This window comes from Dermochelys coriacea, chromosome 20, assembly GCF_009764565.3.
Source record: "Dermochelys coriacea isolate rDerCor1 chromosome 20, rDerCor1.pri.v4, whole genome shotgun sequence".
Classification (NCBI taxonomy): Eukaryota; Metazoa; Chordata; order Testudines; family Dermochelyidae; genus Dermochelys; species Dermochelys coriacea.
In genome coordinates, this window is record NC_050087.2 from 5,411,686 (window position 1) to 5,438,862 (window position 27,177).

General features: G+C 58.9%; 2 protein-coding genes across 2 annotated transcripts; both read left to right on the forward strand.

Moving 5' to 3' along the window:
* Nucleotides 1-6,156: 6,156 nt before the first annotated feature.
* IGFBP6 (insulin like growth factor binding protein 6) lies at nucleotides 6,157-12,469 on the forward strand. Its single transcript, XM_038378910.2, has 4 exons — nucleotides 6,157-6,742; nucleotides 9,827-9,978; nucleotides 10,520-10,639; nucleotides 11,398-12,469. The coding sequence occupies exons 1-4, from the start codon at nucleotides 6,208-6,210 to the stop codon at nucleotides 11,518-11,520; spliced, it is 930 nt and encodes a 309-aa protein (XP_038234838.2). The 5' UTR covers nucleotides 6,157-6,207; the 3' UTR covers nucleotides 11,521-12,469.
* A 2,481-nt stretch (nucleotides 12,470-14,950) lies between these two features.
* On the forward strand, nucleotides 14,951-27,106 carry SOAT2 (sterol O-acyltransferase 2). The gene is made up of 15 exons (XM_038379175.2): nucleotides 14,951-15,044; nucleotides 16,031-16,089; nucleotides 16,469-16,596; nucleotides 17,568-17,621; nucleotides 18,450-18,557; nucleotides 19,226-19,508; nucleotides 19,984-20,059; nucleotides 20,364-20,445; nucleotides 20,680-20,725; nucleotides 22,869-22,998; nucleotides 23,409-23,506; nucleotides 23,947-24,045; nucleotides 24,621-24,756; nucleotides 25,013-25,158; nucleotides 25,512-27,106. Exons 1-15 carry the CDS (start codon nucleotides 14,951-14,953, stop codon nucleotides 25,560-25,562), a joined length of 1,590 nt encoding a protein of 529 aa, XP_038235103.1. The 3' UTR covers nucleotides 25,563-27,106.
* The last annotated feature ends 71 nt before the right edge of the window (nucleotides 27,107-27,177 follow it).

The following is a 27,177-nucleotide window of genomic DNA, read 5'->3' on the forward strand; positions in this document are numbered from 1 at the left end:
TTGTGATGGGGGATCCCCCGGGGCATTGTAAGGGACCACCGGACCATATAATGGGGGTGACTAGAAAGACTGTGTAAGGGAAGTCTCTAATAAATTTGTTCGTCTCTAAGGTGCCACAAGTCCTCCTTTTCTTTTTGTGTAAGGGAAGGTTTCAGAGTAGCAGCCGTGTTAGTCTGTATTCGCAAAAAGAAAAGGAGGACTTGTGGCACCTTAGAGACGAACAAATTTATTAGAGCATAAGCTTTCGTGAGCTACAGCTCACTTCATCGGATGCATTTGCCACAAGTCCTCCTTTTCTTTTTGTGTAAGGGAAGGGGTCCTCCAGGATGCTGTTAATCATGGCAAGGACAATAGCCCCCCTCCCCAGGGCCTAGGCCTGTCCTGCCGTTTAGGCGCTGGTTGGTGTGGCAGGGAGGGGCGGAGACAACACCCCTCAACCCACCAGTAGGAGTCCCAGCTCCCTCCCCATTCTCACCAGTTGCCCCTGGACTTGAGCTGTGAGCCCACCCACCCCGTCTCACATATCAACCTCTGGCTAGTAGGCTGGCTTGTCTAGCCTCTAGCTCATCAGCGTCATACATTTTCCAAGTCCGGTTACTATTAGTTTGCATGAGAAGGAGATACGCAAAATTGCAAGCGATGGTATTCATACATTATTTTTCCTCTCCGTCTTTGGCTCTGGTGTTGGCAGTGTGGGCTAGTGGGTAGAGCCTTAGCCTGGGACTCAGAAAACCCAGGTTCTATTCCCAGTTAGTGACAAACTCCCCTGGCTAACCTTGGGCAAGTCACTTAATCCACTTTGTGTCTCTGTTCCCCATCTGTAAAATGGGACTAATGCCTGAGAGCTGTGAGAGTGAACTCCATCAGCGAGTGGGGAAGGGCTCAACTCGTACAGTGAGGAGGGCCCTAGAAAGAGCTGAAGAGAGAGGTCAGTGGCTCCTCTTCAGCAGCAACCTCAGGTTGCTAGCAGCTTGGCAGGCAGGTGAAAAGCCTGCCGCTGCCTGGGCTCTACTTGTGAGACTTCAGGCCCTGAGTTGAGCTCCTGCACTGAACTCGCTATGGCCCCTCTCACCCCCATAGCAGAGCTCCCTCTGCGCCACGCTGGGAGGAAGCTGCCGCCATTCGTCATCCTAGACATGCCTGCATTTGAACTCCACCTTCTATTTTTACACCATGGGCCAAATTCCTTCCTGGACTAACTCCCACCCTGCCGGGCCAGGCCTGAGGTCCCTCTCTCCTCTGAGCTGTGGCTCTTGGCTCCGTGCACGTTCCCTTCCCCCGTTAGCTCAAGCATTGCTTGGCTGACGTCCCAGCCTAGCTCTCCAGCGAGCAGTGTCCGTCCAGTCACTCGCTCTGCCGCAGGATGAAGGGGACAGTGTCCAGATCGCTGGAGCAGCCTCATGTCCTTCAGAGCACTGCAGTGAGTCCTCTGGGCTGAGGAGCAGCCAGGCACCCGAGCAAAAAAACCCTCTGTATTGGCAAGAGCAGGTGGGTCACCTGATGGCCTGCAGTAGCTACTGGCGAGGATGATGCAAAATCAGGGCCTCTGACACTCACACACACCCCCAGCACAGCTCTGAGACAGGACCTCCTCATTGCTAGGCAGCATGGGGGAGATCTGGATAGCAAGAGAAATGCAAATTCCCTGCTCCCTGGCTAGGGGAATCGCTGTTTTTCTGTGGGTTGCATCATCCCTTACTAAATTATTGCCCCCAGTCTAGGGCTCTGTGGTTGTTGCTGCGTCACATACAGAAGGCATCCAGAGCTTCCCAGTGTTAGCAGGGACAGAACTCGGATGCACCTACTCCAACAGCCCAGCCCTTGGAGTTAAAGGAGAATCTCCATCGGCAGCAGAGGGACTATGACACACAGTGAAGTAGCTCTGATTCCCATCCAGCAGGGGGCAATGGTGCACATCCACCCAGTGAGTGGAGGCGAAATGACTTGCTGAAGATCTCTCAGGAATCCTGTGGAAGAGCTGGCAATAGAAGCCAGGAGTCCCCACTCCCACTTTGTTGTTCTAACCCCTCGACCACACAGCCAAGTACAGAGCCTAAGGGTTCTGGCACCAGTTCCCCTGCTCTAACCCCTGGATCGCAGCCCTCCCCCTCAGGTCTGATCCTCCCCTGCTTGGCACCTTGCATTAGTCAGTTACACCTGTGCAAAGCGGGTTTAAAATGCTGCCAGCAGAGTGAGGGGGGAATTCTGGTCAAGGAGCACTTTGCACCCCGCTGTACACAGGTACCAGCAGGGGAGTGCTGTCCAGGCCAACTGGGCATAGCTGAGATCACCAGACTCCTGCAAACCGCATTCTTAGGGTCAGATTTTCCCAAGCACCGAGCACTATTGAGACCAGGTTGTCAAAAGAGCTCAGGTCCCAGCCCCGGAGCCTCCCGAAATGAAACAGCCTGGTTTGAAAATCTGCCTTCCTGTTCAGGTGCCCAGATAGGAGGTGCTGTGGGAGTCAGGCACCTCAATACCTTTGTGGATCTGGGCCTTTCACGCTCTGTGCCTCAATTTCCCCATCTGGAACATGGGGATAGTAGCACTGCCCTGCCCCAAGGGGTCATGTGGGGCTAAATCCATTAAAGATTAGGAAGCACTCAGATGTATGGTAATCATGTGCTGTAAGTGCCAAAGACAGACAGTCGGACCTTCAGCATAGCACACGCCAAGTAAGTCACCCGCTAATTCCTCCATTGAGCCCAAAAGCGCATGGCTGAGTCAGGGCCTACCCTTTGGGAAGCTATCCAGGCTTGGTTCATAAACTCCAAGGGACGGAGCCTTTGCCACGTCCCCTGAGAAGCTGTTCCCATGGCTGACTTCACTCCCAGCTACAGATCCGCCTCTTTTCCCCGTTGGAACCTCATGGACAAACGTAAACAGAGATCAGGCCCTAGGGGTTAAAATCTTGTCCTGGGGCAGCGTGCAGGGGCATCCTGGGTGGAAAATGGGGAAATGCAAATAGAGTGAGGATGGATCTCAGGAAATGTAAGAGGCATGTTCCGCTCAGGGCCGAAGAATGCCTTGTTTATGGGAAGTGGACTGTGGCTGCCTCCCAGGGCTGCTTGATTGTGTTCCAGAGGACGGAGCTGCACTTGGGAGTCCTGCTCAGAATGAAATCATCACCTCTTGGATGGCCTGAACAATATCAGAGCCCACCCCCTCAACTCTGAGCAGGGGGTTCCCCCTCTGCCCCCACAGCTTCAGGCCAGAGAAAGCAGAGAGGCCTGTCCATCCCGCTTTGCTTGCAGCTCTCGGTTGCATTTCAAAGGTGGCTCCGCAGCCCTGCACCCAGTTAGTCCTCTGAAAGCGAAGGGTTAAGGGGCGCCATCCAGTGGCAAGCATCTGCAACAGCCGCTTCTTAGCAGGGAGAGGTCCTGCCCCTGGGGTATGAATGGTATAAATTCAAGTTCAACAGCTATGTGAACCGTTAATTAACTACACCTCTTTCCTCAGCCCTTTGAAAGAATTGAGCTCCTCCAAGTGGAGCTGTTTAATGACAACACCTCGCTTTTCTCAGCCATAGAGCTTTACAAAGGAGGGTCACGATCCTCCTTTTCCCAGTGAATAAACTGAGGCACCAGCAGGTCGAGTGACTCGCCCAAGGCCACCCAGCAGCTGGGTCTAGAACCTGGGTCTCAGCCCAGTGCTCGATCCTCTAGGCCCAGGGCATCTTCAAGTGTGTGTGTGCTGCTACTGATGTGAAGGAAAATGAAGCATGCAATATTCCCAAGCATCTCTCCATTCAGGCTCCAGGGATAACCATTTGCTAAAGGCACTGTGCTTTGCTGAGGGTGATGCTGAGTTACGCACCTTTCTCTATGGCAGACTTGTGATCTTGGGTGAGTCCCTTTATGGGCTCTGTGCCTTGGTTTCCCCATCTGTAAAATAGGGCCAATAATACTGATCCACCTACATCCCAGGAGGGTTTTGAGGATTAACCAGTAGCAGGTTCGAAAGGGATTTGGCTGGAAAGCACTGGGTGGGAAAGCCATGTAACACTGATTTCTGTCTGCCGCTCTTACTCCCATGCTCTTGGAGTCTATAAGGATTTGCAGGAGCAGCAACCAACAGAAAACTGAATGTTGTTATTTTTAAAACATGTAAGAAAAGCTGATTATTGAAAACCAGAAGCAAGGAAAGAAAAATGCTGGAAGCAATGGGCGGAAGTAGCCAGAACAGAAACCCTGGAGGTGAGCAGTGAAAATTTCCAAGAAATACTAACAACATCCAAAGATCTTTACTGACGTTAATAAAGCCCCACAAGAGAGATAGGAAAGTAATATCATCGGCACTCTCCAGACATGGAAATAGAGGCACAGGCAAGGAAAGTGACTTGGCCAAGGTCACACGGTCAGTGGCAGGGCAGTTCATAGAACCCAGGACTCCTAATTCCCAGTTTCCTGTTCTACCCACTAGACCACAATTCCTCCCTGAGCCAGGAACAAAGCTCTGACATCCTGACTCCCATTCCCCTCCTAGAACCCCTAAACCACACTCTCTCCAGAGCGGAAAATGGAACCCAGGAGTCCTGACTCCTAGTGCCTCCTGTTCTAACCACTAGACAACACTTCCCCCCAGAGCCAAGAACTGAAGCCGGGAGTCCTGACCCTCAGCCCTCTGCTGTCACCACTAGAACTCACTCCCTTCCAGAGCAAGAAATCCAAGAGACCTGACCCTCCCTAGGGGCCTGCTCTAACCGCTAGTCAAGAACCCAGGAGGCCTGACTCCCCTGCCCTGCTCTAATCAGTAGACCTAGCCTGCCAAATAAGCACATTGTTTTAAGACTCAGCTCTGCGTACACAAAGGCCAGCAGTAAAAATGATGTGTTATGTTTTAGGAAAGAATTAGACAGGGGAAGGGAAATAGCTCGGCGATTGGATTACACAACAGAGATGGGCTGGAAGCATGAAATATTCCAGGCATTTAGGCTCCATGCAAAGGCAACAATATTCATTCAGACCCTGAAAAAAAATGTACGTTTGAGGGAAGAAGGGGGGGGGCATGATCTCAGTCCAGCGCCCCCAGGGAAAGGAGGAGAAATCAAGGATTGGGCACCAGGAAATTGTTTGCTCTTTGCTTCTTTGGGGTTGGGTTAAATGAAAGCGGTTTCTGTTTGGTTGAGGGAGTGGGGGGGTTGTTTGGTTTTTCAAAAAAGATGCTCAGAGAATTAGATCCAAATCACTGGAAGAGAAATTACTGGTGGGGAGGGGAGTGGAGCTCCCACTTGGGAATGGAGAGTTGGAGATGGGAGGTGACCCCTTGGGAATGGGGGGGATGAAGGTGGGCTCCCCCACTTGGGAATTGGCCTGGGCGGATGAAGATGGGCTCTCCCACTTAGGAAAGGGGGCATGGAGATGGGAGCTGACCACTTGGGAATGGAGGGGGGTGAAGATGGGCTCTCCCACTTGGGAAAGGGGGCATGGAGATGGGAGTTGACCCCTTGGGAATGGAGGGGGATGAAGATGGGCTCTCCCACTTGGGAATGGGTGGGGGGGTGGAGATGGGATCTGATCTGGAATGGGGGGATGGAGATGGGCTCTCCACTTGGGAATGGGGCAGGGGATGGAGATGGGCTCTCCCACTTCGGGATGGGGGCATGGAGATGGGAGCTGACTCCTTGGGAATGGAGGGATAGAATCATAGAGTATCAGGGTCGGACGGGACCACAGGAGGTCATCTAGTCCCACCCCCTGTCAAAGCAGGACCAACCCCAACTAAATCAGATAGGATAGGAGGGAGCTACCTCTTCGGATGTGGGGGGCAGGACTGGAACTGATGACCCCTTGGGAAGGGGGGTAAGGCCTGGAGTTCCCTCTTGGGACTGTGGTCTGCGGGGGGCGGGGAGGGCATGTTTCTTTCCCACCTCCCCTGGCCTGTCTCATTTCCTCTCTCAGCCTCTGCAGCTCAGAGGGGCTCGGGCGACCCCCGCCCCCTCCCGCCGCCCCCAGAGTCCCAGGAATCTCCGAGATGGAGAGAAGGGGGAACTGAATTTGGACATGAACATGGGGGGTGGGGTGGAGAGACGGGAGGGGTGGGGGTGAGAACCGAGAGTGGCCAGGGGGAGGAGCCGCGGGGCGGGGGAGCCTGGAAGGGGGGCAAGAGGAGAGAAGGGGGGGCTGGGGGGGCAAGAGCGGGGGGGCCGGAGCGCAGCGCGGGTGGGAGCGGAGCCGGGCAGCGCTCAGCCCGCGCACCCCCCGGGGGATGCCAGGGCTGCAGACACCTGGCGCTCCGGGGCCAGCGCTGGAGGCAGGTTGTGGGCTGGGCAGGGTATTTAAGGGCCGAGGCCGTGGGGAGGGAGCCCAGAGCAGCCGGGGCGCAGCACGGTCCGGCTCCTCCCCTGCCCAGCCGGCCAAGATGCTCCCGGGCTGCTGGCTGGTGTCTGCGCTGCTGCTGGCTCCGGGCTCCTGGGGCGCCCTGGGCCAGTGCCCCAGCTGCGAGGACGGGGACCCCCCGGCCTGCGCCCCCCGAGCCGGCTGCCGGGCCCCCGAGAGGGCAGCGGCGGCGCCCCCCGACAGCGCCAAGGCGCCGCGGGAAGGCTGCGGGGAGAAGGGCTGCGTCCGGGAGCTGGGGGAGCCGTGCGGGGTCTACACGCCCAGCTGCGCCCGGGGACTGCGTTGCATCCCCCGAGCCGGCGAGCGCGCCCCCCTGCACGCCCTGCTCCACGGCAAGGGGGTGTGCCGGGCCGTGGGGGGCAGGAAGGGCAGCCGCAACCACACGGAGCCCGAGCCCCCGGCAGGTGAGTGCTGGGCGGGCTGGGGGGAGCGGCCGCGGCTGGGCTTCGGGGCTGAGCCCAGATGCGGGGGAAGGGGGGGATCCTTGGAGCCCCCCACAGCTGAGCTTCGGGGTAAGGGCACGGGGCAGTCCTCGCCGAGGTGCTGAGCCCAGATCGAGGGGGGGATCCCTGGTGACACTTAGCAGCACCCCCAGAAGTTGCGGGGGCATCTCCCTAGTTTCTAAGGGCAAAGGCTGCTGCTTTCTCCCCCACTGCCCCATCCTCGGACCTGAGTCTCTTTCCTCCCCCTGGAGGGGCAGAAGAAGATGGGTCCTTCCACTCGGGGGTTGCCATAGTGAGGTTCCCGGGCCAGGGGGCGCACTCCCAAGGGAGTGGCTGGGCATTGCCCCTCTCCGGCTCAGGGGTGGGGAGGGTACAGACCCCGGGGTGCTGCTACAGGAGACTGGGGGTGATGGGGAGGCTGGGTGGCTCCTTGTCTATTGCCCAGCACCATGGAGGGGGAGCGGCTCCAAGTGGATCGGGTCCTGCTTGCCCTGGGTTGGCTTGATGTCAGCTGGGGGAGAGCCTGGCGGAAGAGGGGACTGCCCGAGAAGTGGGGGGGGCTTCTGTCCCCTGAGTTGTCTCTATTGTGGGCAATATGCAGCCATGCTCACCCCTGCCTCAGCAGCTGTAGCTGCCAATGGCCCATGGGTGCTCCCAGCAGGATCACCTCTAGCCCCCCCCATGGAGGTGTCCCCGCCAGGTGCCCTGTTCCAGCCTGATCCCCCTCCAACACACACACACACACACATTTGGGTGCCTAGGAAGTGGGCTCATCTTCTTGAATGGGAGAAGGGGTCCGTGGGCAGATATATTGCTTGGGAAGGGGGACAGGCCCTCCCCTGGGCTGTGAGGGTGGGAGATGGGCCAGGGTCCCGTGGCGCTAGGTGCTGTACAAACACAGCCAGCCAGCCCCTGCCCCGAAAGAGCTCCCAGTCTAGCTACCAGCAGGCCTGCCCACGGGAGGCTGCTGACTTGAGCTGAGCCTGGGAACGTGGCGAAGCGGGGGGGGGACCCAAGCAAAGGTTCCAGCTGGCAGTAGCTAAAATTTGCCAGCAGAGATTGGTCTCTGAGGGGCAAAAGCCAGACTGAGGCGGGGGGGGACGGGACCATTGTCTGGGAGACTGGGACTGAACTTCCCCCAAGGTGTCTGGCTCAGAGCACAGTTCTCGCAGCCGGCACCAGTCTGGGGGCGACCCCCCTGTGCTTGGCCGGAGAGAGAGGATCTGGCATGGGGGTGTCAGATGGCAACAGACAGGCCGCAGGGAGCTACCCAGAGCTAATCCTCCATCAGGGTTCAGGATACTGCTGTGGGTGGGGAGTCGAGTCTCGCAGACCCCCCGCACCGGCTGGGGGAGCTCAGAGGAACGGGATGGGGTGGGGGAGGAGAGGAATCCATCACCTTGTAACAAACTCCACCAGTGGGGGGGTGGCTGTGTACTGGGGATGGGGCGTCCTGGCTTGGAGGAGCAGGGCAGATCACAGCAGTCCATCCAAGCAATGGCATGAAACACAGGGGCAAAAGCCCTTCCAGAGTGGGAATTCAGAGGAACCTCAATTTCTTCCGCCCCCATCCCCTTTCAAGAATGGTGCCGGGGTCTGTGCTATTGTGTCTGAGCCCACAGTGCAGCCAAAATTCTCTCCTGCTGCTTGCACCCCCCACCCCAAACTTCATGCCAGGCTCTTCCATAATAAGAGATCAAGTAAAAATTCCCTCCAACTCTTGGAGAAAAGCCTAAATCTTGAGCCTACCTTAAACTGACCATGTCTTAGCACCTGGGAGCCCTAGTCATAAACCCAGGCCCCGTGGTGCTAGGCTCTGTACAAACACAGGACAAAAAATGTTTAATGAGAGGGGTGAGATCCAGCCGTGGTGCGGCTGCAGAATTCAGCTGTTCGCTCTACCCCACTATAAAGCAAAGGTTTTTCTCCAGCAGAGCAGAGATGCCTTGAGCAATTCCACCCAGGGCTAAGGCAGCCGGGAGGCTGCTGCAGATTGGGGGTGGGGGGATGTTCACGGCCATTCAATGACTCTGCGACACCCAAAGCTGCTTCCTGGCATGTTCCACCCACCCTGTAGCAGCTGCTGTATCAAGGGACCCCTTCTCTTTGCAGGAGGGTGGCTAGATCTAGGGGGGTTTGTTCAGGCCCATCTGTGGGTTTGCACTCAGTCACTCACCCATTCCTCTGACCTGCTCACCAATCCCAGGAGCGCTGGCTCCCCCCTGTGTCAGAACATGGGAGTGCAGAATGGGACGCTGGATATTGGGCACTGGAAGAACAAATTTGTTGGGGCACTTGGGCAAGCAGTAATTTGGGGCAAGATCCCCCCCGCCCCCCTCACGAGAGTTCAGGGCTGGATTTTCAAGCACTCAAGCATGCACAATTTTTGGTGAACCTGGGCTGGGCGCTGCTGCAGGGTTCTGGGTCCCAGGCCCCAAAGGACTGAGGTCCACCCACCTCCTGGGTGCATGGAGCTGCAGGTGCTCCATGATGCCGGATCCTGGGTGTCTCCAAGGGGACTGCTTTTCTGGGTGGGGAACAAAAAAGGCTAGGGATGGGGGGGATAGCTCAGTGGTTTGAGCATTGGTCTGTGAAACCCAGGGTTGTGAGTTCAATTCTTGGGGGGGGGCATTTAGGGATCTGGGGCAAAAATTGGGGACTGGTCCTGCTTTAAGCAGGGGGTTGGACTAGATGACCTCCTGAGGTCCCTTCCAGTCCTGATATTCTGTGATTCTATGACACCCAGAGTTGGTGGTAGCCCCTGAAAGCAATGGCCTAAAGGCACCCCCGTTCAGCCGGGGAGGTGCGGCTGCATCTGCCATGGGCACCCGGCAATAGGTAAGGATGTAGCAAACTCACTTCACCCAAGCAACCAGGCTGGCGCAGCTAAGGTGCCCCTTTGCAGCCTTGAGGGGCCTGACCCCAGCAGAAGCCGCAGGGCCCTGTGCTGGACAGGACACTCTGGCTGCAGATTGGGGTGGGGAAGGGCAGGGGAGGGTGTGTGGCAGGCTGAGGCCCCAGGCTTTGTCTCCCTTTCCTCCTCAGGGGAGAGCCGGAAGGAGAGTCGCAGGGCAAGCCACCCCACGCTGGAGCCTAGGCCCCCCCAGCACCACGGCCCTCTGGTGGAGGCGAACAGTGGAAAGGACCGGCTGCACCAGATCTCGCTGAACAGCGACGGGAAGCCGGACTTGGAGACGGTGCGTTGCGGGAGGGGGACAGGGACAGCGCAAGCACGTGCCTGTGGAAATCTGACATGAGGCATTTCTGCACAGGCACCCAGCGCCAGTAGAGAACACACCTCGGTACCCCCGCCAGCGCTCCTGCAGCACCTCCTGCTGGCAATGCTGTAGCTGGGAGCTGCTGCCCTACACCCCACAGCGCCCCTTGCTGGGTGAGGCTGGGACGGCAGTAAACAGGGAGCTTCCCCCACAGCCAGTGCTCCTGCCCTACTCTCAACAGCGCCCCCTGGTGGAAGAGGCTGGGACTGAGTTTGTAGCCTGCAAACAGCTGTCCCAGGCTCTGCAGTCACTGAGCTGGAGTGCTCCTGCTGCAAGGAGAAGAGCTCCCTGGTATGCTGGTTGCCCTTATTGGCGAAGAGGAAGGCAGAGTCCAATGCATAGGCTGGCTGGGGCATGGGGGTGGGCAGGGGGAGGAGAAGAGGCAGTTGTGAGAGCTGTGGGGGGACGCCCAGTGAGTCCCATCCCTCCTGAGCTTGCAATCTCTCCTGGCCCCTGGCAGGCTCCGTGCCGCATGCACCTGGCAGCCGTCATGCTGGAGCTCAAGGCCCCGCTGTACCGGAGCGGAGAGGACATCTTCATTCCCAACTGCGACACCAAAGGCTTCTACAGGAAAAAACAGGTAGGGTAGGGGCCAAGGCCATGGCTGGGGCCGGTTCCCCTGGGCTGGGGGCAGGCACATCTGGGGCTGGGGCACCATGAGTGCTGGATGGAGTCAGATCAGTGAGCCCTGTAGGTGCAGGGCATTGGCAGGGAGCCAATGAGTGGCTGCCTGGACCCAGCATTGGACTGGCCAGTGATCAGCCCAATGGGGCACTGATCTCTGTGTCCAGCCACTGGCCCACTGACCTATGTCCTATCGGCTGCCCTAGCAGATCAGTGGGTGTGTCCTCTACCATTCCCTGCCAGACCGGGCAGTGCCATCTGACTGTTACCCAAGATCAAGCACCGCCAGCTCCAAACAGCCAGAGATTTTAAACCAGATCCCCCCAACTACTGAGCCAGGGTCTTTTTGCCCATCTGGGTTCTCATCCTTTACTGGACAGCACAGCCCAGTGGATACAGTACTGTTGCTGCCCCTCCCAGTGCCTCATTTTCCCCATCTATATGTAAAGCACTTGGAGATGTAGGGGTGCCAAGTGCTAGAGGAAAAGCTAGAAGATACCCATCTCTAGCTCTTCTCTGCAGTCACGAGGGCTAGAAACATACTCCCAGTCTCTGGAAGGATCTCAGCTTTCAAGTAATGGTCCCATGACTCCAGGAGCTGGGGATTCATTGCAAGAGAAGTGGTGGAAATGCCTCCAATTACAAGTCTGTTGATCAGCCCATTGATATGTCCTCTCTCACACCCTCCCTCCCCCTTGTCTTTTCCTCTTCCAGTGCCGGGCATCCAAAGGACAGAGGCGAGGCCAGTGCTGGTGTGTGGATAAGAAGGGCCACCCTCTGGCCGGCTCGGGGGGACTGGAGGGCAACCCCCATTGCCTGCCCAACGGGAGTGACTGAGAGGGGTGGGCTGGGCTCAAGCGGGGCTGGAGGAGGCTCAGCCTGATAGACGCTGCGGGAAGAAGAGCCCGAAGATACAGAAGCATTTTGCCTTTAATTTATTACATGGCACCGTGGCTGTTGGGAGGAACTGGCCTGAAGGCAGCTTGGGGGCGCTGCCCTCCCTGGGGATCAGCCTCTCCCACCTGCCCCATTCACACCCAGGACTGGCTGGGCACAGGTGGCAGGGAATAGCTCTGTGATAGCAGCCTGGAGCTCATGCCGCTGCTTTGGGGGTCTGCTAGTGCAGGTGTTTGTTCAATAAGCTATTTGGATTGGGGGGGAGAGGGGGTTGCAGCATCCCTTGGTGCTTCCAACCCCCGCACCCACAGATGCATTTCCTGCAATGGGGAGTTTCCCCCTTGGACTGGGGGTGGTGGTGAACTGCTTTTCTGGGTGGGGAACAAAGAAGGCTAGTATTGGAAGAGTGCTACTAATGTTGGATCTTGGGTGGGGGTACTTTGGGAAGGGCAGCATGGCTTTGGGGGACAGGCTGGAAAGAGCCAGCAAGAGTTCACCTCTGCATCCCCAAATCTCAGGAGCCCAAACACACACACACACACATCCTGAGCTGCAGTCAGACATCAAATAAGAAGCTGGGAGGGGAGAAAGGGATGGGGGGTCAGCTGTGGGCCAAGCAACCTTTCACTTTCTGACCTTCCTCCTGAGCCCCCCCAGGAAAGCAGCTGGCTGGGGAGAGTCCTGCTGCCTGCCAGGTGTGGGAAGCAGCTGGAGCAGAGGCAACTGGAGTGGAAGTCAGGGCCAGGCTGCCGGCTCGCCCCGCCCCGACCCACAGATGTGCTTTTGCTGTCACCTGTCCTGCAGCTCCTTTACCTTAATGCGCCCTCCTGAGGATTGTTGGATGCTTCTGGGAGATTTTTATTTTAAATAAAGCTGAGTTTGGTTTTTGGAGGGCCTGGCGCTCACCTTCTTTCTGCTGTGCATCCCTCCTGGTGCCCTCCAGACCCCATCTTCGGGCTTGTCTAGCTGGGGAAATAGGCTGTACCAGAATAACTAGCCTGCCCTTAGTCCAGTTGGATATCCCAGCTCCTATGGCCAGTCCACGCTTCCACCAGGCTCTGTCGGCATAACCCCTGGTAGAGACACAGTTTTGCCACCCTGACGAATGACAGACAGCATCAACGTGTTTTTTTTTTTGCTGGCATAGCAATGCTGAGTAGGGGAGCGTCACCACACCTTTGTACCACAGACCTGGCCTATGTCTGTGTTGACCCTCCACCTGTCTTTGGAACAGGGCTCTCTATTAGGGCAGCGTGTCATGATGCTGCACCATCCCTTTGGTCAGGTTGGTACTGATGAGAGTTGCAGCAACTTGCTTTTCTTTGGTCGCACTCGGTTCCATTGGAGAAAGGAGCATCCATCACGCTTATGTGGCCCTACCTGCTCCCTGGAGTCCATCGGCAACCCTCTGTTTAATGAATGCTATTGACAATGTGGATGAGATCCGCCCAGAGTGGCTGAGGCCAGTTGGAAGAGAATCATAGCCATCGCTTGAACCCCAGTGTGCCAAAAAAAAAGTATCTTTTATATTCTGGGCTGGACCACATCTCCCATGGTGCACCATGGTTCCCCTCTTGGTGAGAGGAGGCAGTGCCTCATGGGAAATAGAGTCCAGCTGAGGAGTCTGACCTGTAGAGGAGCTTGAGGGAATGAGGCATCTGAACTACAACTCTCATGAAGCCCCATGGCAGCATCGCAAACCAACATTTTGTTGGCTTTCACGGTCGCTTGTTTTACCAAAAAAATCCACCATTCCTGCAGGAGCAAGGCTGGACCATGACTAGATTTACTTAGTGGAAAACCTGATTTTCCATCAGGGAGCAAGTTCAACAGATAATTTTTAACCATTCCTGATGCCTCTGTCCTGCCTTGGGGGATCCCTCCTGGGGCAGGTGTGTGTGTGTGGGGGGGCAGTTTCCAGGTCTGGCCCTGTCCCAGAGTTGGCTGGAGGCCTCTGTCTAGGGAGCAGCCAACTAGGGATCTGGCATCAGCACTAGATTGGGTTCAAAGATTTCTTTAAGTGTGGGTGGGGCTGTAAAATGTAGCCTCTTCCAAGCCAGCCCCGGCCCTGTGGCTGGAGGACCTGAGAGCTCAGCCCTGCAGAGGTGTCATCTCGGAAACCCCTCATCAATTGCAGATAAGAGCCCGATGGTTGGCTCAAAGTTCCCCTCGCCTTAGCCCTGCTGGGAAGTCCAAGGCTGCCAGATGGGCTGAATGCCAGCAGGGTGCTGCCTTATCCAGCCAATGGGTCTGTTTGCCCCCCTGCCACTGCAGAGTGGGGCAAAGTGGGGGCGGAGGAGCCTCTGGGGGCCTGAGGGGCAGAGATGCTCCTTCATGGAGGGGGATGGGTTGTTCTGGGGCATGAGGGGAACAAAGAGGGGCCCCCGGTGTGGGGCAGAGACAGCCCCTCTTGAGGGGAGTCTGAGGGGGAGAGGCACAGCAATGGGTCCCCCACAGGGGTGGGGGCAAAGGGCAGGGGAAGGGAGGTGGTCCCTAAGCAGCAGTGCCTAGCAAGAAGATGTTTGAATCGTCGCTCTGGAATGTTGCAAAGCTGCGGGCCAAATGACTCGTTGGTGTAAGCAGCCGTGACAACCTCTCCACTCCTGGGAGCTCCCTTACACTTAGTGCTGATCCCTTTCCTTTCCCCGACTGAGATGCAGCCAGCTCTGGGGCAGAGTGTAGCACCTGTTCAGTCACGGTGTAGGGTGGGGAGCAGAGATGAGGGCCGTGCCCCAGTGAGATCACAGGGGGAACAGAGATCAGCAGGGGATGGGCTAACCAGGCGCCTAGCCTGGGACCCAGCCTGCTCTTTCTAGCTGTTCCTTCCCTCCCGATGACCCACACACATCAGTTGCCCCAGGAGAGGATGTTGCAACCCCCCCTGTGCAAAGCATGCTGGGAATATCCGAGAGCCAGCGGTACCCACAATCAGCAAGAGACAGGGATGCAGCCCTGCCTGTCTCCAAACAGGCATGTAGGAGAGTAAAGGCACCAGTCTAGGAGCCTGCACCATCTCTGCCCAGGCCCATCCTATGTGGGTAGGACCTGATGATTCTGTGCCCAAAGGCAAAATTTTAAAGTGTCTGTGGGGGGGAGGTGACCCTGGCTGGGGGCAGAGGTTGGAGCCACAGGCCCTGCTATCTCTGTCCTGATAAGGGCTTTATCTTATCACCCCAGCAAGGAGGGTCCAAGGCTCCCATCTCCAACCTGGATCCCAGAGTGGAAAAACTTCTCCAAGGACTTTACCCCCCTTGCCAATCAGCTGACCGGGCAGGGCCCAGCACGGGCAGGGAGGCAGCCCCATGGGAGGAAGAGGATGGTAGCTCTGGGGCGGCCACTCTGACCTGGTCCCATCCTCTCTGGAGCCAACATGGAGCAAGGTCGGAGAGCCCCTGGCGAAGCCAGGCAGAGGAAGAGACAGGGGCGAAGGCGGGCGGAAGAGGAGGAGATTCAGGGGCTGGATGGTGAGGAGCAGGGGCAGAGCGGGGGAGGGGGGATAGGAAGGAGGAGGAAGGGGAGGTGGGGTGCAGCATTTCAGGAGCTCTGGGAAGGCGCCCAAGTATCGACAGGACCTGCCAGGGCATCAGAGTTGGGCGGGGAGGGAGGGGGCAGTGCCTGGGTCCAGAGCAGTGACTGCCAAGCATGCAGGTGTCAGGCCTGGAGCAGCCTGGGGCATGTCACTGGTGCCTGGGGCTGGAGCAGCATGTGCCCGAGCAGCCTGTGCCATGTCACAGCCATGTGCGGGTGTCTGGTGGTGGCGTGTGGCATGTTACAGCCATGTGGGTTGCCTGGTGCATTGTGGTGAGCATGTGGCATTTCAGACCCATGTGCCCAAGCCCAGGTAGAAGGGGTGGGGTGGGGGGTGGGGGTCTGTGTCTTACCCAGCTGGGGTGGACAGGCAGGGAGCTTGCCAGGTGGGGCTGGCAGCTCAGGTGTTTCCCCTCATCCTTTTAACTCCTAGCAGCTGCAGCCCTGGGAGCTCCAGGCTCAGGGGCTGGCACCAGCCTGTACTGGGGCTGGCATGTCAATGCCCCACCAGTCCCTGTGAGCCAGCAGGCTGGGCTGGCACCCAACCCCTCCTGCAGCGGTGTCCCCGATGCAGGCTCAGTGGGCTGGTTTCCAGGGACCCATCCATCCCACTCCAATTTGCCTCTGTCACAGTACGAGATGGCACCAAGCTGTGGTGGAAATGGGGTAGGGATCCCCAAACCTCCAGGCAAATAGGGATCTTTCCAGCCCTGTCACGTGGCCATGTTGCGGTGCCGGTGGCGTTGAGTTGTGGGGGCGTCAGGCCCTCAGAGAGCTGCCGACCCCTCTGGCGTGGACATGTGGGGCCCCCCATGCACCCCTGGCTCTGACAGGAGCTGGGCTATACAGCACCTCCCCTCCAGGAGGCACCACCCAGCGGGTGACACGTGACTGACCCACTGCCCCCTGCTCCACCCGCCAGGGAACATCGAGCAACAGGACAGTGTCACCAGCCTCATCCAATGGAGGAAACACATGGAGGTAAGGCAGGGCTCCACCTGGATCTGGGGTGGGCCGGGGGATGGGATGGGGTGGGCATCGGGGGCTGGCTGGATGGTTGCCAAGGAAGGAGCAATGGGCAGGTCCCCTGGGAGAGCTCTTCCCCCCGGGCAGCTTGTCTCCTGTGGGGTAGGGGTGGGGGGGAATCAGGGCTAGAGGAGGACGCTGATGGCTCTGGAGCAGGGCACTGGGAGGAGCAGGTCCCCCCAAGGCCCTGGCACCAGCTGGCAGAGCTGCAGGGGCTGGAGGGAGGCAGCTGGGATGAGGGTGTGAGAAATCGGGGGACAGAGGAAGCACCTCCCAGGTGCATGCTGGGATACTCCCTGGGGAGGCCAGTCACCACCTCATTCCCCTGGGGCAGACGGTGAAGTCGGAGCTGCTGGAGCAGATGCAGGGGCAGCTCGGAGACCTGCTGGACAAGGCCGTGGAGGAGGCCGCGCGGTCCTACCCGCAGCCCCCCAGGAAGGGCCAGCTGGAGAGAGAGGATAGGTGAGAGCAGGGGGCAGGGGATCCACCCACCCAGCACCCTACTCCCCCCGCCCAGCTCTGGGGTTCCTCTCCCTGCCCCAATGCGGCACCACCCTGGGGAGTCCCCTGCTTCAGGGATCCCCTTCCTGGCCGCCAGCCAACCAGGGATTCTCCCACCTAACCCAGACAGGGGTGTCTGGGGTGTGACACTGGATGCTGGGGGCACTGACATGGCAGCGGTGCTGAAAGCTGGTGCCCCCTCCCCTGCCCAGACACCACCCAGGCCCCCCTGCTGAGTGAAGTCACTCAGCCTGGGCCGGTAGCGAGGGTGCTGGGCTGGGACTCAGAACACCTGGGTTCTAGTCCCATTCCTGCTGCATGACCATGGGCAAGTCACTGCCCCCCTCTGTGCCTCAGTTTCCCCTCCTACCCCTTGTCCAGTTAGCCCATGATCCCGTTAGGGTACAGGCAATGTCGATGTCACAGGGCCCCAATGGCAGCTGGAGTGCCAGCATCTACTGCCCTGTTAACCAGCGCTCTAAGCATCAGACTGGAGACCCCCATGTGCTGATCCCCCCGGGGGGATACCTTCCACCACCCACCTTGCAGCTGGTGGGGATGGTGACCAGCTGCTCTCTACCCTAGAAGTGCAGTGGGTGTGAGGACGTGGCTGTGAAAGCCCCTTCCCCGGTCTGTGGTTGCTGCTTGGTGCCAGTGGACATGAACCTGGCTACTCCAGAAGCCCAATACTCTCTGGCTTGAGCTGCAGGAGAATCCCTGTTAGAAATTAGCAGTGTAGGGCCTGTGAGACACAGCTGAGCTCTTCTGGTTCCACCCAGTAGCCGGCAGCAGTGAGCATGCACCAGCTCATTAGAAAGGGGTGGCCATTACCCTGGGATGGAAGGTGCATGAGGAAAGCAGTACCGATTCGGGGGGTGGGGGTTTCTCCCCCGGGTCTAACCCTAATCCCCCGTGGAATCCTTTAGGGGGAGAGGCTCCCTGCTGGAAAAGCGGAAGGTGTTCGTCGACCGGCAGTCGCTGCTCGAGTGAGTACGGCCCGGCTTGGCACGGCCTGCGCATACAGGGGCAGGGAGCTGCACCGAGATACCCATGTGTGCCAGCCTGATGCCAGGGGCAAGGCAGCAGCACCTTGCAGCTGGGATGGACCCAACACCCATCCAGAGCCCTGAATGCCCAGCACAGGGCACCTGACAGGATGGGCTCATCTTGGGGCTGCCTCGGCGAGACTTGAAGGCTGCTCAGAGACCCTAAAGGCAACCAAGGAGTAGCTGGGGTGAGGGATTGCCCCCCCACATCCAGAACTGCCCCCTCTCCCCGACATGCCCTGGAATGGCCTCTGTGCTGTTGAATCTTACAGAATGGGAGGTGGGGGAGACAGAGCTGGGGAGGGGAGAGCTGTGTGCGCCCCTAGAGGGGCCCCTTGTGCTGGTGCTGCAGGGCAACCATGAGTTGGGTCATTGAGTCAGGACACCTGGGTTCTCTGCCCAGCTGTGGGAGGGGAATGGGATCTACTGGCTAGAGTGGTGGGGCTGGGAATCAGCACTCCTGGGTTCCATTCTCAACTCTGGAAGGGGAGCGGGGTCTAGTGGCTAGAGTTGCGGGGGGTGGGGGCTGGGAATCAGGAGTCCTGGCTGTGCCACAATCTTAGATGAGTCTCGTTGCCACTCTGTGCCTCAGTTTACCCACTTGTAAAATGGGGATGAGGATTTGCCAGCAGCTTTGTTACTGAAGGTTAGAGGAGTCGCCCGCCCCCAGCCAGGAAGAAGCTGTGGACACAGGGAGGGTGGGGTACTTCCTGCCCTTCCCCTAGTTCTGGGTGGGTAGCATGACCTCCCTGCCCGGCTCTTTTCCAGCGAGCTGATGGAGGTGGAGCACTTCCGAACCATCTACCACATGTTCATCGCCATGCTCTGTGTCTTCATCGTCAGCACTGTCGCCGTGGACTTCATCGACCAAGGGAGGTATGGCAGGAGGATCCCCGCCTCAACCAATCATGGCCTTTTGTGCCTGGGGGTATGGCCAAGGGGGAATCCCTGCCCTGACCAATCACAGCACAGTGTTCCTGGGGATGTGGTAGATCTCCAGGGCCCCACATCCCAGCCTGAGAGACCACAGCTTGCACTGAAGAGGAGAAAGTGGCATTTTCTCCAGCCCCTCCCCCCCCCACCCTGGGGAGACCCTTCCTCTCTACCCATTCAGCGATGATAGCAGCAGGGCGGGGTGTGTGGGAGGGGGGTTTAACCACGAGAACATGAGTTGGGCCCTGTCCCCTGCACGGGGAGAATATACGACCCAAGGGCTTCCCAAGGGAGCACTGGGTGGAAGCCTGGGGCAGCCTTCGCCGGTGTCCGTAAGAGTCGGGAAGGTCCATAGCATTTGCCATAGGGCAGTGACGGTTCACAGGAGGGCTTTAGGGACACAAAGATCCCTTGTGAAGGTTCATGGAGCCATGAACACCACTAGTGGAATGCCATAGGGCCCTGAGGGTGCACAGGGCCATGAACACCCCTAGTGGAATGCTATAGGGCCCTGAAGATCTGTAGGGCCATGAGTGTCCCTAGGGCCCATGATGCATGGAGGGTCCATCGTGCAGCTCTGAGTCCTGCATCACCCTCCTCTCCCCCTGCAGCTTAATCCTGGACTTTGACCTCTTCATCTTTGCCTTCGGGCGTCTCCCCATGGCGCTGGCCACCTGGATGGTCATGTTCCTCTACACCCTGCTGGTCCCCTACAAAGCCCTGCAGCTGTGGGCTGGCTCCTACCACACCATGCTCTTCCCCCGCCTCTTCACTGCCATCCTCTGGGGGGCGCTGCTGGCCTGCCACGCCGCCGTGCTTGGCTTCTACCCCGTCTACATGGTGATCCAGCACCAGCTCCCACCTGCATCCAGGTTCATTGTCATCCTCGAGCAGGTGAGTGCCATGGGGCTGGGCACAGAGGGGCAGAACCAGGCACAGGCAGGGCAGAAGGGCCCCATGGCTCAGCAGGACTAGTTGTCCTGTCCTGCAGTCACCGTCCGGCTGTCCCGTACTTCTGCTTGTCCCACTGTAGATGTCTCCAACCAGATGTTTCTCTGGGCAAATTCCTGGAGTCTCCCTGAGCATCTGGCTCAGCACACAGCCCACAAAGCTAGGGTTGTCCTATCTTTCTGGATGGGGACCCAGCTTCCACAGTGGGGTCCACATGGGATGCAGGTAGAAGGGGGAAGATTGGAGCTGTGAGAGGAGCTAGCCAGATTCTCGGTACGGTGTCCATGCATCAATGTCTTCTAGGGAACCGAGGACACCCCCAGCCCTGCTGCAGCTCTGGCTGGCAGTGAGGGGCTGGCTCTCTGGGGAACAGCCGGGTCAGGAGCATGAGCAAAGTTCCCTGTTCCCTCCTCTCCAGATCCGGTTCTTGATGAAAAGCCATTCGTTCCTGCGGGAGGCCGTACCCGGCATCATCCATGCCAAGCCGCCAGACGGTGAGTACTGATCGCAGGACCCCTCTCTGCCAGTACCCAGTGCCAGCCAAGGCCCCTCTCTGCCGGTACCCAGTGCCAGCCAGGGCCTGGTGCCAGCCAGGGCCCGGTGCCAGCCAGGGCCCCTCTCTGCCAGTACCCAGTGCCAGCCAGGGCCTGGTGCCAGCCAGGGCCCTACTCTGCCGGTACTTGGTGCCAGCCAGGGCCCCTCTCTGCCAGGGCCTGGTGCCAGCCAGGGCCCCTCTGCCTCTCCCCCAGCGCTCCCTGCAGACATTTCCGAGCCACACATTTGGTTTTCTCCTTCCAGGGGAGGTGAAGCCGCCTGCATTGTCAACATACTTGTATTTTCTGTTCTGCCCCACGCTGATCTACAGAGAGAGCTACCCCAGGTGAGCCTGTTGCATGCCATGGCAAAGGGGGAGGAGGGGCACCAGGGACACCACTCCTCTGCCAGCTTCCTGAGGGGGGCTGTGCTGAGAACAGAGGGATCTACACCTGGGAGCAACCCCACTCCTCCCAGGCTTGACCTGCTTCCCATGAGCGTGCTGGGTCTGTGAGCAAGTGGGAGGGACGGGGGGGGCATAGTCTGAAGCTCCAGCCACTGACCGACTCCCTTCCCCCAGGACCCCTTACGTCCGGTGGAAATACGTTGCTCAGAACTTCGCCAAGGTGAGAACGGCTGCTTTCCTCTGAAATCGTTTCCTAGTGTTCAAGGCCTTCCGGTCTGACCCCCTGTCTCAACCAGGGGTGCCCCTAAATGCGTTGCATTTTGCCCAGATATCCTCACGGGGTGCCCAAACGGGCTAAAGCACTTCAGTCCTCGGGGAAGCTGACCTGGTGTGTGCCACTGGCAAAGAACAGGAGGGACTGTGGTGCCACCAATGCCTGAGGCCCCCAGTGACAGGAATTGATTAGGTGAGACGTTTCCAGCAGGCGAGCCGTGCCCCATGCTGCAGAGAAAGGCAAAAAATCCCTAAGAGCCTTCCCAGCCGTGATCCATCGATCAGTTAGACCCTGAGCACGTAAGGGTTGATCTACACCAGGGGTGGGCAAACTACGGCCCGTGGGCCGGATCCGGCCCCTCAGGGCTTTGGATCTGGCTCGCGGGATTGCCACCCCCCGGTGCCGCTCCCAGAAACTGCCAGCCCCTGGTGTGGGGGGGGGGGGCCGGGCAGAGGGCTCTGTGCGCTGCCCTCGCCTCCAGGCACCGCCCCCTGCAGCTCCCATTGGCCGGGAACGGGGAACCACGGCCAATGGGAGCTTCAGAGGAGGTACCCACAGGCAAGGGCAGTGCGCAGAGCCTTCTGTCCCCCCCCCGTTTCCCCCAGGGGCCGCAGTGACGTGGTGCCAGCCGCTTCCAGGAGTGGCGCCACGCAGGGCCAGGCAAGGCAGGCAGGGAGCCTGCCCTGGCACCGGTGCACGCCACTGCCACCTCGAAGCCGCTCCAGGTAAGCGGTGTCAGGCCAGAGCCCGAACCCCTCTTGTACCCCGCACCCCAACCCCCTGCCCTGAGCCCCCTGCAGCACCTCAACCCCATGCAGCACTCCACACTCTTCCTGCACCCCAACCCCCTGCCCTGAGACCCCTGCACCCCTCCTGCACCCCAACCCCCTGCCCTGAGCCCCCTGCAGCACCTCAACCCCATGCAGCACTCCACACCCCTCCTGCACCCCAACCCCCTGCCCTGAGCCTCCTGCTGCATCCCACACCCCTCCTGCACCCCAACCCCCATCCTGAGCCATCTGCCGCACCCCTCCTACACCCCAACCCCCTGCCCTAAGCCCTCTGCTGCACCTCACACCCCTCCTGCACCCCAACTGCCTGCTCTGAGCCCCCTCCAGCACTCTGCACCCCTCCCTGCACTCCTGCCCTGAGCCCCTTCTTGCACTCCGCACACCCTCCTGCACCCTAACCCCCTTCCCTGAGCCCCTTCATATACCCTGCACCCCTCCTCTGCCCCAACCCCTTGTCCTGAGCCCCTTCCTGCACACCACACCCCCTCCCATGCCCTGCACTCCCTCCTGCACCCCAACCCCCTGGCCCAGCCCTGCATGCAATTTCCCCATCCAGATGTTGCCCTCGGGCCCAAAAGTTTGCCACCCCGATCTATGCTGGCATAAGCATAGCTACCTCTCAGGGATCAAATCCACACCCCAGAAAGACGCAGCTATGCCAGGCTAACCCTTGGAAGAATTCTTCCGTCCACCTAGCTACCGCCTCTTGGGGAGGTAGATTAGCTACGTGGCTACACTGAAGCGCAGTAGCGAGGGACTGCATTTTAAGAGGAGACGTGGCCTTCCCACCAGGCAGGAATCTAAAGAGAGGAAGACCGTCACTCAGCCCTCTTCCAGAGCGGGCCGTGCGCAATGCCAGCTGGCGGAGGGGAAGGATGGCTGTGCGGTTTCAATCCTCTCCTGCCCTGTGACACACTCCCCTGTGCCCCCAGGCGAGTCACTCAGTCCCTCGGTCCCTCAGTTTCCCATCTGTAAAATGAGGATGATTGACGTTTCCCAGCAAACTTGTTTTTCGCTGGAAAATCGGGGCGGGTTTGATAAAACTTTTTCCGGCAGAAGTGTCTGCTTCCTGCTGAGAGTTTTGACTTGGGGGGCAGGGGAAGGGGGTGTCAAAAATGCCAGAAAGCGGAAATGTTTTGGTGGAAAATTGTCCCACTGAGGGAGGCTTCTGGGAGGAGCTGGAGCGGGGAGTGTCCCCAGATCTAACCCTGCCCCCCAGCAGAGTCTGCTCATTCCAGGGGCCCTTTGCGAGGTGCGGGGGGGGAGCAGCATCCCTGACTGGGTCCCCCCCCCGGCAGTTCCTGGGCTGCCTGTTCTATAGCTATTTCATCCTGGAGCGTCTCTGCATCCCCGTCTTCACCAACATGAGCAAGCAGCCCTTCAGCATCAAGACGCTGGTGCTGTCCATCTTCAACGCCACCCTTCCAGGTACCCCGCCCCCGCCACTCCCCTCCTTGGGTGGGGCTAGGGAGAGGGGGCAGAGCTGTGCAGAGCTGAGAGGGGCCATGTGGGGCTGGGTGCATGGGGGGACTGTGGGAGGAGGGGTCATATGGGACTGGGGGTGTGATAATTGTTGTAACTAACCAGCAAGCCAGGGTAGCTGGCCTGGGTGGCAGTGCCCTCTAAGGGTCAGGGCAATCCCGCTGTGGAACAACGGGCGTGGAGGTTGCCGAGGCTGTAGCAACAGGAATTGGCAAGTGGTCCCAGGGTGTGATGGGTGGAGGAGGCCCCGGAGGTGACAGACTGCATTGGGGCGGGGGGCAGAGACCAGACTCGCCTGCCCCAGCACGGAGCCGTCCAGCCCAACCCAGGCCAGACGCCCCCTCTCGCCACTGCAGGGACCTTCCTGCTGCTCCTGTCGTTTTTTGCCTTCCTGCACTGCTGGCTCAATGCCTTCGCCGAGATGCTGCGCTTTGCGGACCGGACCTTCTACAAGGTGAGCGGGGGGAGGGAGGGGAGGGCCCTCTGGGGCCAGCCCTGCCGCCACCCACCCTGATGTGGGACCCATAGAAAGCTCGAGGGCCTCTTCTCCCCACACCCCTGAAATTCTCAGCCAGGATGCCCTGTGCCAGGGCTCTGCCTGCCCCCTGCTGGGGGCTCCTGAGCTGGCTTGCAGTGCCCAGGCCCAGATGGGCTCCCCTGTGCCATGGAGCTGGGAGGGGAAGGGATGGCAACTCTGTCTGAGAGCTACAAGATGGGCAGAGGGCACTACTAGTAGAGCGGAGCTGCAGGGGGTGGGGGACACCAAAGCTCCAGGGCCACGTGGGTACCATGGGTGCTGCAGACAGGCGTGCACACGCGGGTGGGCGCTGCAGCACACTCGGCCCGGGCTCACTCCCGTCTCTTCCTCGTCCCTCTCCCCGCACGCGTGCCCAGGACTGGTGGAACTCCACATCCTTCGCCACCTACTACCGGACGTGGAACGTGGTGGTTCACGACTGGCTTTACTACTATGTCTACCAGGACCTGTTCTGGGTACGTGGCCCTGGTGCCGGTCGGACATTGCGGCCGTCACTGCGGAACCTGGCAGGGGTGCAGGTGGCGCTTGGAGCCTTGTTCAGTCAGGGGGCTCTGCAGATGACCATATCCCAGATCCGGCTCCCTGGCCCAGGCCAGCGGCCCTGATGGAAGGGGGCGCTCGCCAGCCCAGGCAGTGAGGATGGTGCCCCTGGATTCAATGAAACAGGGGCGTTGGGCTCTGAAAGGATCCTCGCTGCTCTCCGTCCAGCTCAGGGTGCCAGGCGAACAGCCAGAGATGGTCCTGGGTTGGGGAGGTAGATGCTGGGAGGGGACACAGTGGGGCTCCCTCCTCTGGATCCAGCTCCCTGCTGCGGGGTGGTCTCATGCAGAGGAAAGGATCTAGGCCGGGATGGTGCAGAGCTGGGGGAAGGACAAGGAGGGGGTCTCACCATAAGGGTGGCGTGGCACTAGACACATTCCTGGCAGAGCAAGGGTTAGTAATGGGATGGGCCATCGGCCTGGGGGGAGCTGGGGTCTGGGACCTTGCTCCTTGTGGCTCCTTGGTTCAGTGCCTTCTCCCTGCCTTCCAGCTCTTCAGAGGGAGATCCCGGGTCGCAGCCATGCTGTCAGTCTTCATCACGTCCGCCATCGTCCACGAATACGTCATCACCCTCTGCTTCGGCTTCTTCTACCCTGTCATGTTCACCCTCTTTGCCATCATCGGAGGTGAGCGCCGCCTAGTGCCCAGCTTCTCAGTCCCCAGGGCGAAAAGGGGGCAAATGGAGAGCACCTTAGCCAGCCCCACGCCAGCCCACAGAAGTGGCCGATGAAGCATAGATGGGAGAGGATTGGGTGGGTCTTGGCCCAGTTCACATGGCTACGGGGTTACTCAGCAGAGATGGGGGGACCCCAGGGGGTGGGGACAGGAGGCACGTGGGATGCGGCAGTCGCTGCCCGGCCTCCCCCTTGGCTCTCCCCTCAGTGATCTTCAACTTCCTGCTGAATGACAAGCGGAAGAGCCCGATCTGGAACATCATCATGTGGACCTGCCTCTTCATCGGCCAGGGCATCCAGGTGTGCTTGTACTGCCAGGAGTGGTACGCCCAGATCCACTGCCCGCTTGAGCAGGTGAGGGCACCCGGCTCGGAGTCTGGTCTCGGTCACAGGGGGCAGATCTCACCCGGCTGCCGCGCCAGCCATCCCCGGCCTCATCGCGGGTCACTTATCTCCCTAGAGTACTAGGGTCGCCTTCTCCTCTAGGCCCCTGGGTCACAGCCTGTCGCTCTCGCCTAGCAGCCGTGGCTGTGGCAAGGGGTGTTGGCCCTCTCTGCTAGGCTGTGCCCACGCCTCAGGCCTCTCCCTCTGGCTCAATCAGTTGGTAGTGTCCCCCTCCCTCTGGCCTGGCCCCAAGTCCATCACCCCCCAAGGCAGCGAGGGCCTGGTTCTGTCACTAACTGGATTTCTGGGGGGGTTCTCAACAGAAGACGTTCTGGGGGCTGGTGACACCACGCTCCTGGTCCTGCCGCAGCTAGAGGCCCCTCTGGATGCCGCCTTCCCCATCGCACCAGGAGGATGCTCAGCTGCACCCAGGCCTGCTGGACACCCCAGCTACCAAGAGCTCCTGCTGCCAGGATGCATGGAGGAGCTGCACGTGCCCTTCTCCGCCCCTTTGGCTCCTTTCTTGCTCAGCGTGTCCAAAGTGGATCGGGCTGGACCACGTTTCCCCCATGAGGCCGGGCCTTCGGTCACTTCCCCAGGGAGGCTATGGGCAAGAGGGCATTGCCAATGGGCCTGGCTCTCTGGAAAGACCTGGGGTAGGGTGAGGAGCAGCTGCCAACCCAGCCATGCGCCAACGAGCTACACTGGACATTCTGGTACTGAGACAGCCCTGTGCAGTGTGTGGACGGGCCAGAGTAACAGCAGGGGCCATCCCTTGCCGCAGCCCCTGATTCACGCCCGGCTGCTGGACTGTCTTTTTCATCCACTCCCATGGGGGAAAAGGCCCCCCACACACAAACGTGCCTGGTTCAACAGGTTACTGCTCCACCTCTGGATAAGACCCAGACTCTGGCATTGTCTCACCCTACAAATCATTGGGTGCCGATCCTGACACCAGGCACGGTTCCTCCATTCACACTCCCCCACCACCCCCAGGCAATTGACACAATCCTCTAGGCCAGCAGGTTAATCAACAGGGCAGCGCAGCACTTGGGGTAGATCAAGGGGTTTGTGAGCTCAAAACCTCATCTGCACGTGCCATGAAAGGAGAGAGCCCAGCCCTTTGGCTTCACTAACAGGGCAAGTTGCCATGAACTCCAGCCCCAGCTGGCTGCCAGTTGGGACCTGTCTGCCTGGGGTGGCATCTCCTACTGAGCAAGGTACAGTTTTAGCACTACTGTACCTCTGCCAGTGCATCAGCGGGACCCTGCGGCCATCGACTCACTCACAGGGCCAGGCTTTGCTACCAGCAGCTCCCAGCCATGCTGCTCCAAGGACATTGTCCCAGTACAACGGTGTCCAGTAGGAGTGTGGACTCCTTTATTGGTATAAAGGTGCCTTATACCAGCATAGCTACTTCCCCTTGCAGTGTGGCGGAGCGGATTGAGGGTTGACGCAGGCCTTAGAAGACCTGGGTTCTGATTCCCAGCTCTACCACTGGGTGACCTTGAGCAAGTCACTTAGCCTTCCTGTGCCTCAGTTTCCCCATCTCTAAAACTGGGATAATGATAGTGCTCTCCTTTGTAAAGCACTTGAAGAACTACTGATAAAAAGTGCTCTATAAAAGCTGGATATTATTATAGGCATTCTTACACCAATATAACTGCATCCACACCAGAGAGGGAGTCTGTGCTGCTTTAACTATATGGGTATAGCCGAAACGGTACAACTTTTGCATGTCAACAAAGATAAGTTGTTTATGAATGGGGTGGGTAGGGAGAGAGAGAGAGCGTGTGTGTCAGTAGTATTAATATTGATAGCAGAACTGATCAATTTGTTTCCATTAAAGTATTTTCAATGAGAAGTAGCTTTTTGAACCATGCAAACAATTTTGGTGGACATTTTACTTTGCAAATTTTTCAATCTTTCATCAATTTGAAATATTTTTTTGTCTGTTTCCTCTCCTTCCCTTTCTCTCTCCCACTTTCT

Coding starts and splice junctions, on each gene's coding strand:
- SOAT2 (XM_038379175.2), top strand. CDS start 14,951: ATGGAGCAAGGTCGGAGAGCCCCTGGCGAAGCCAGGCAGAGGAAGAGA. Junction 18,558..19,225: donor GACTTCATCGACCAAGGGAG/GTATGGCAGGAG, acceptor CTCCCCCTGCAG/CTTAATCCTGGACTTTGACC. Junction 25,159..25,511: donor TCCACTGCCCGCTTGAGCAG/GTGAGGGCACCC, acceptor GGTTCTCAACAG/AAGACGTTCTGGGGGCTGGT.
- IGFBP6 (XM_038378910.2), top strand. CDS start 6,208: ATGCCAGGGCTGCAGACACCTGGCGCTCCGGGGCCAGCGCTGGAGGCA. Junction 9,979..10,519: donor GGAAGCCGGACTTGGAGACG/GTGCGTTGCGGG, acceptor GGCCCCTGGCAG/GCTCCGTGCCGCATGCACCT. Junction 10,640..11,397: donor GCTTCTACAGGAAAAAACAG/GTAGGGTAGGGG, acceptor TTCCTCTTCCAG/TGCCGGGCATCCAAAGGACA.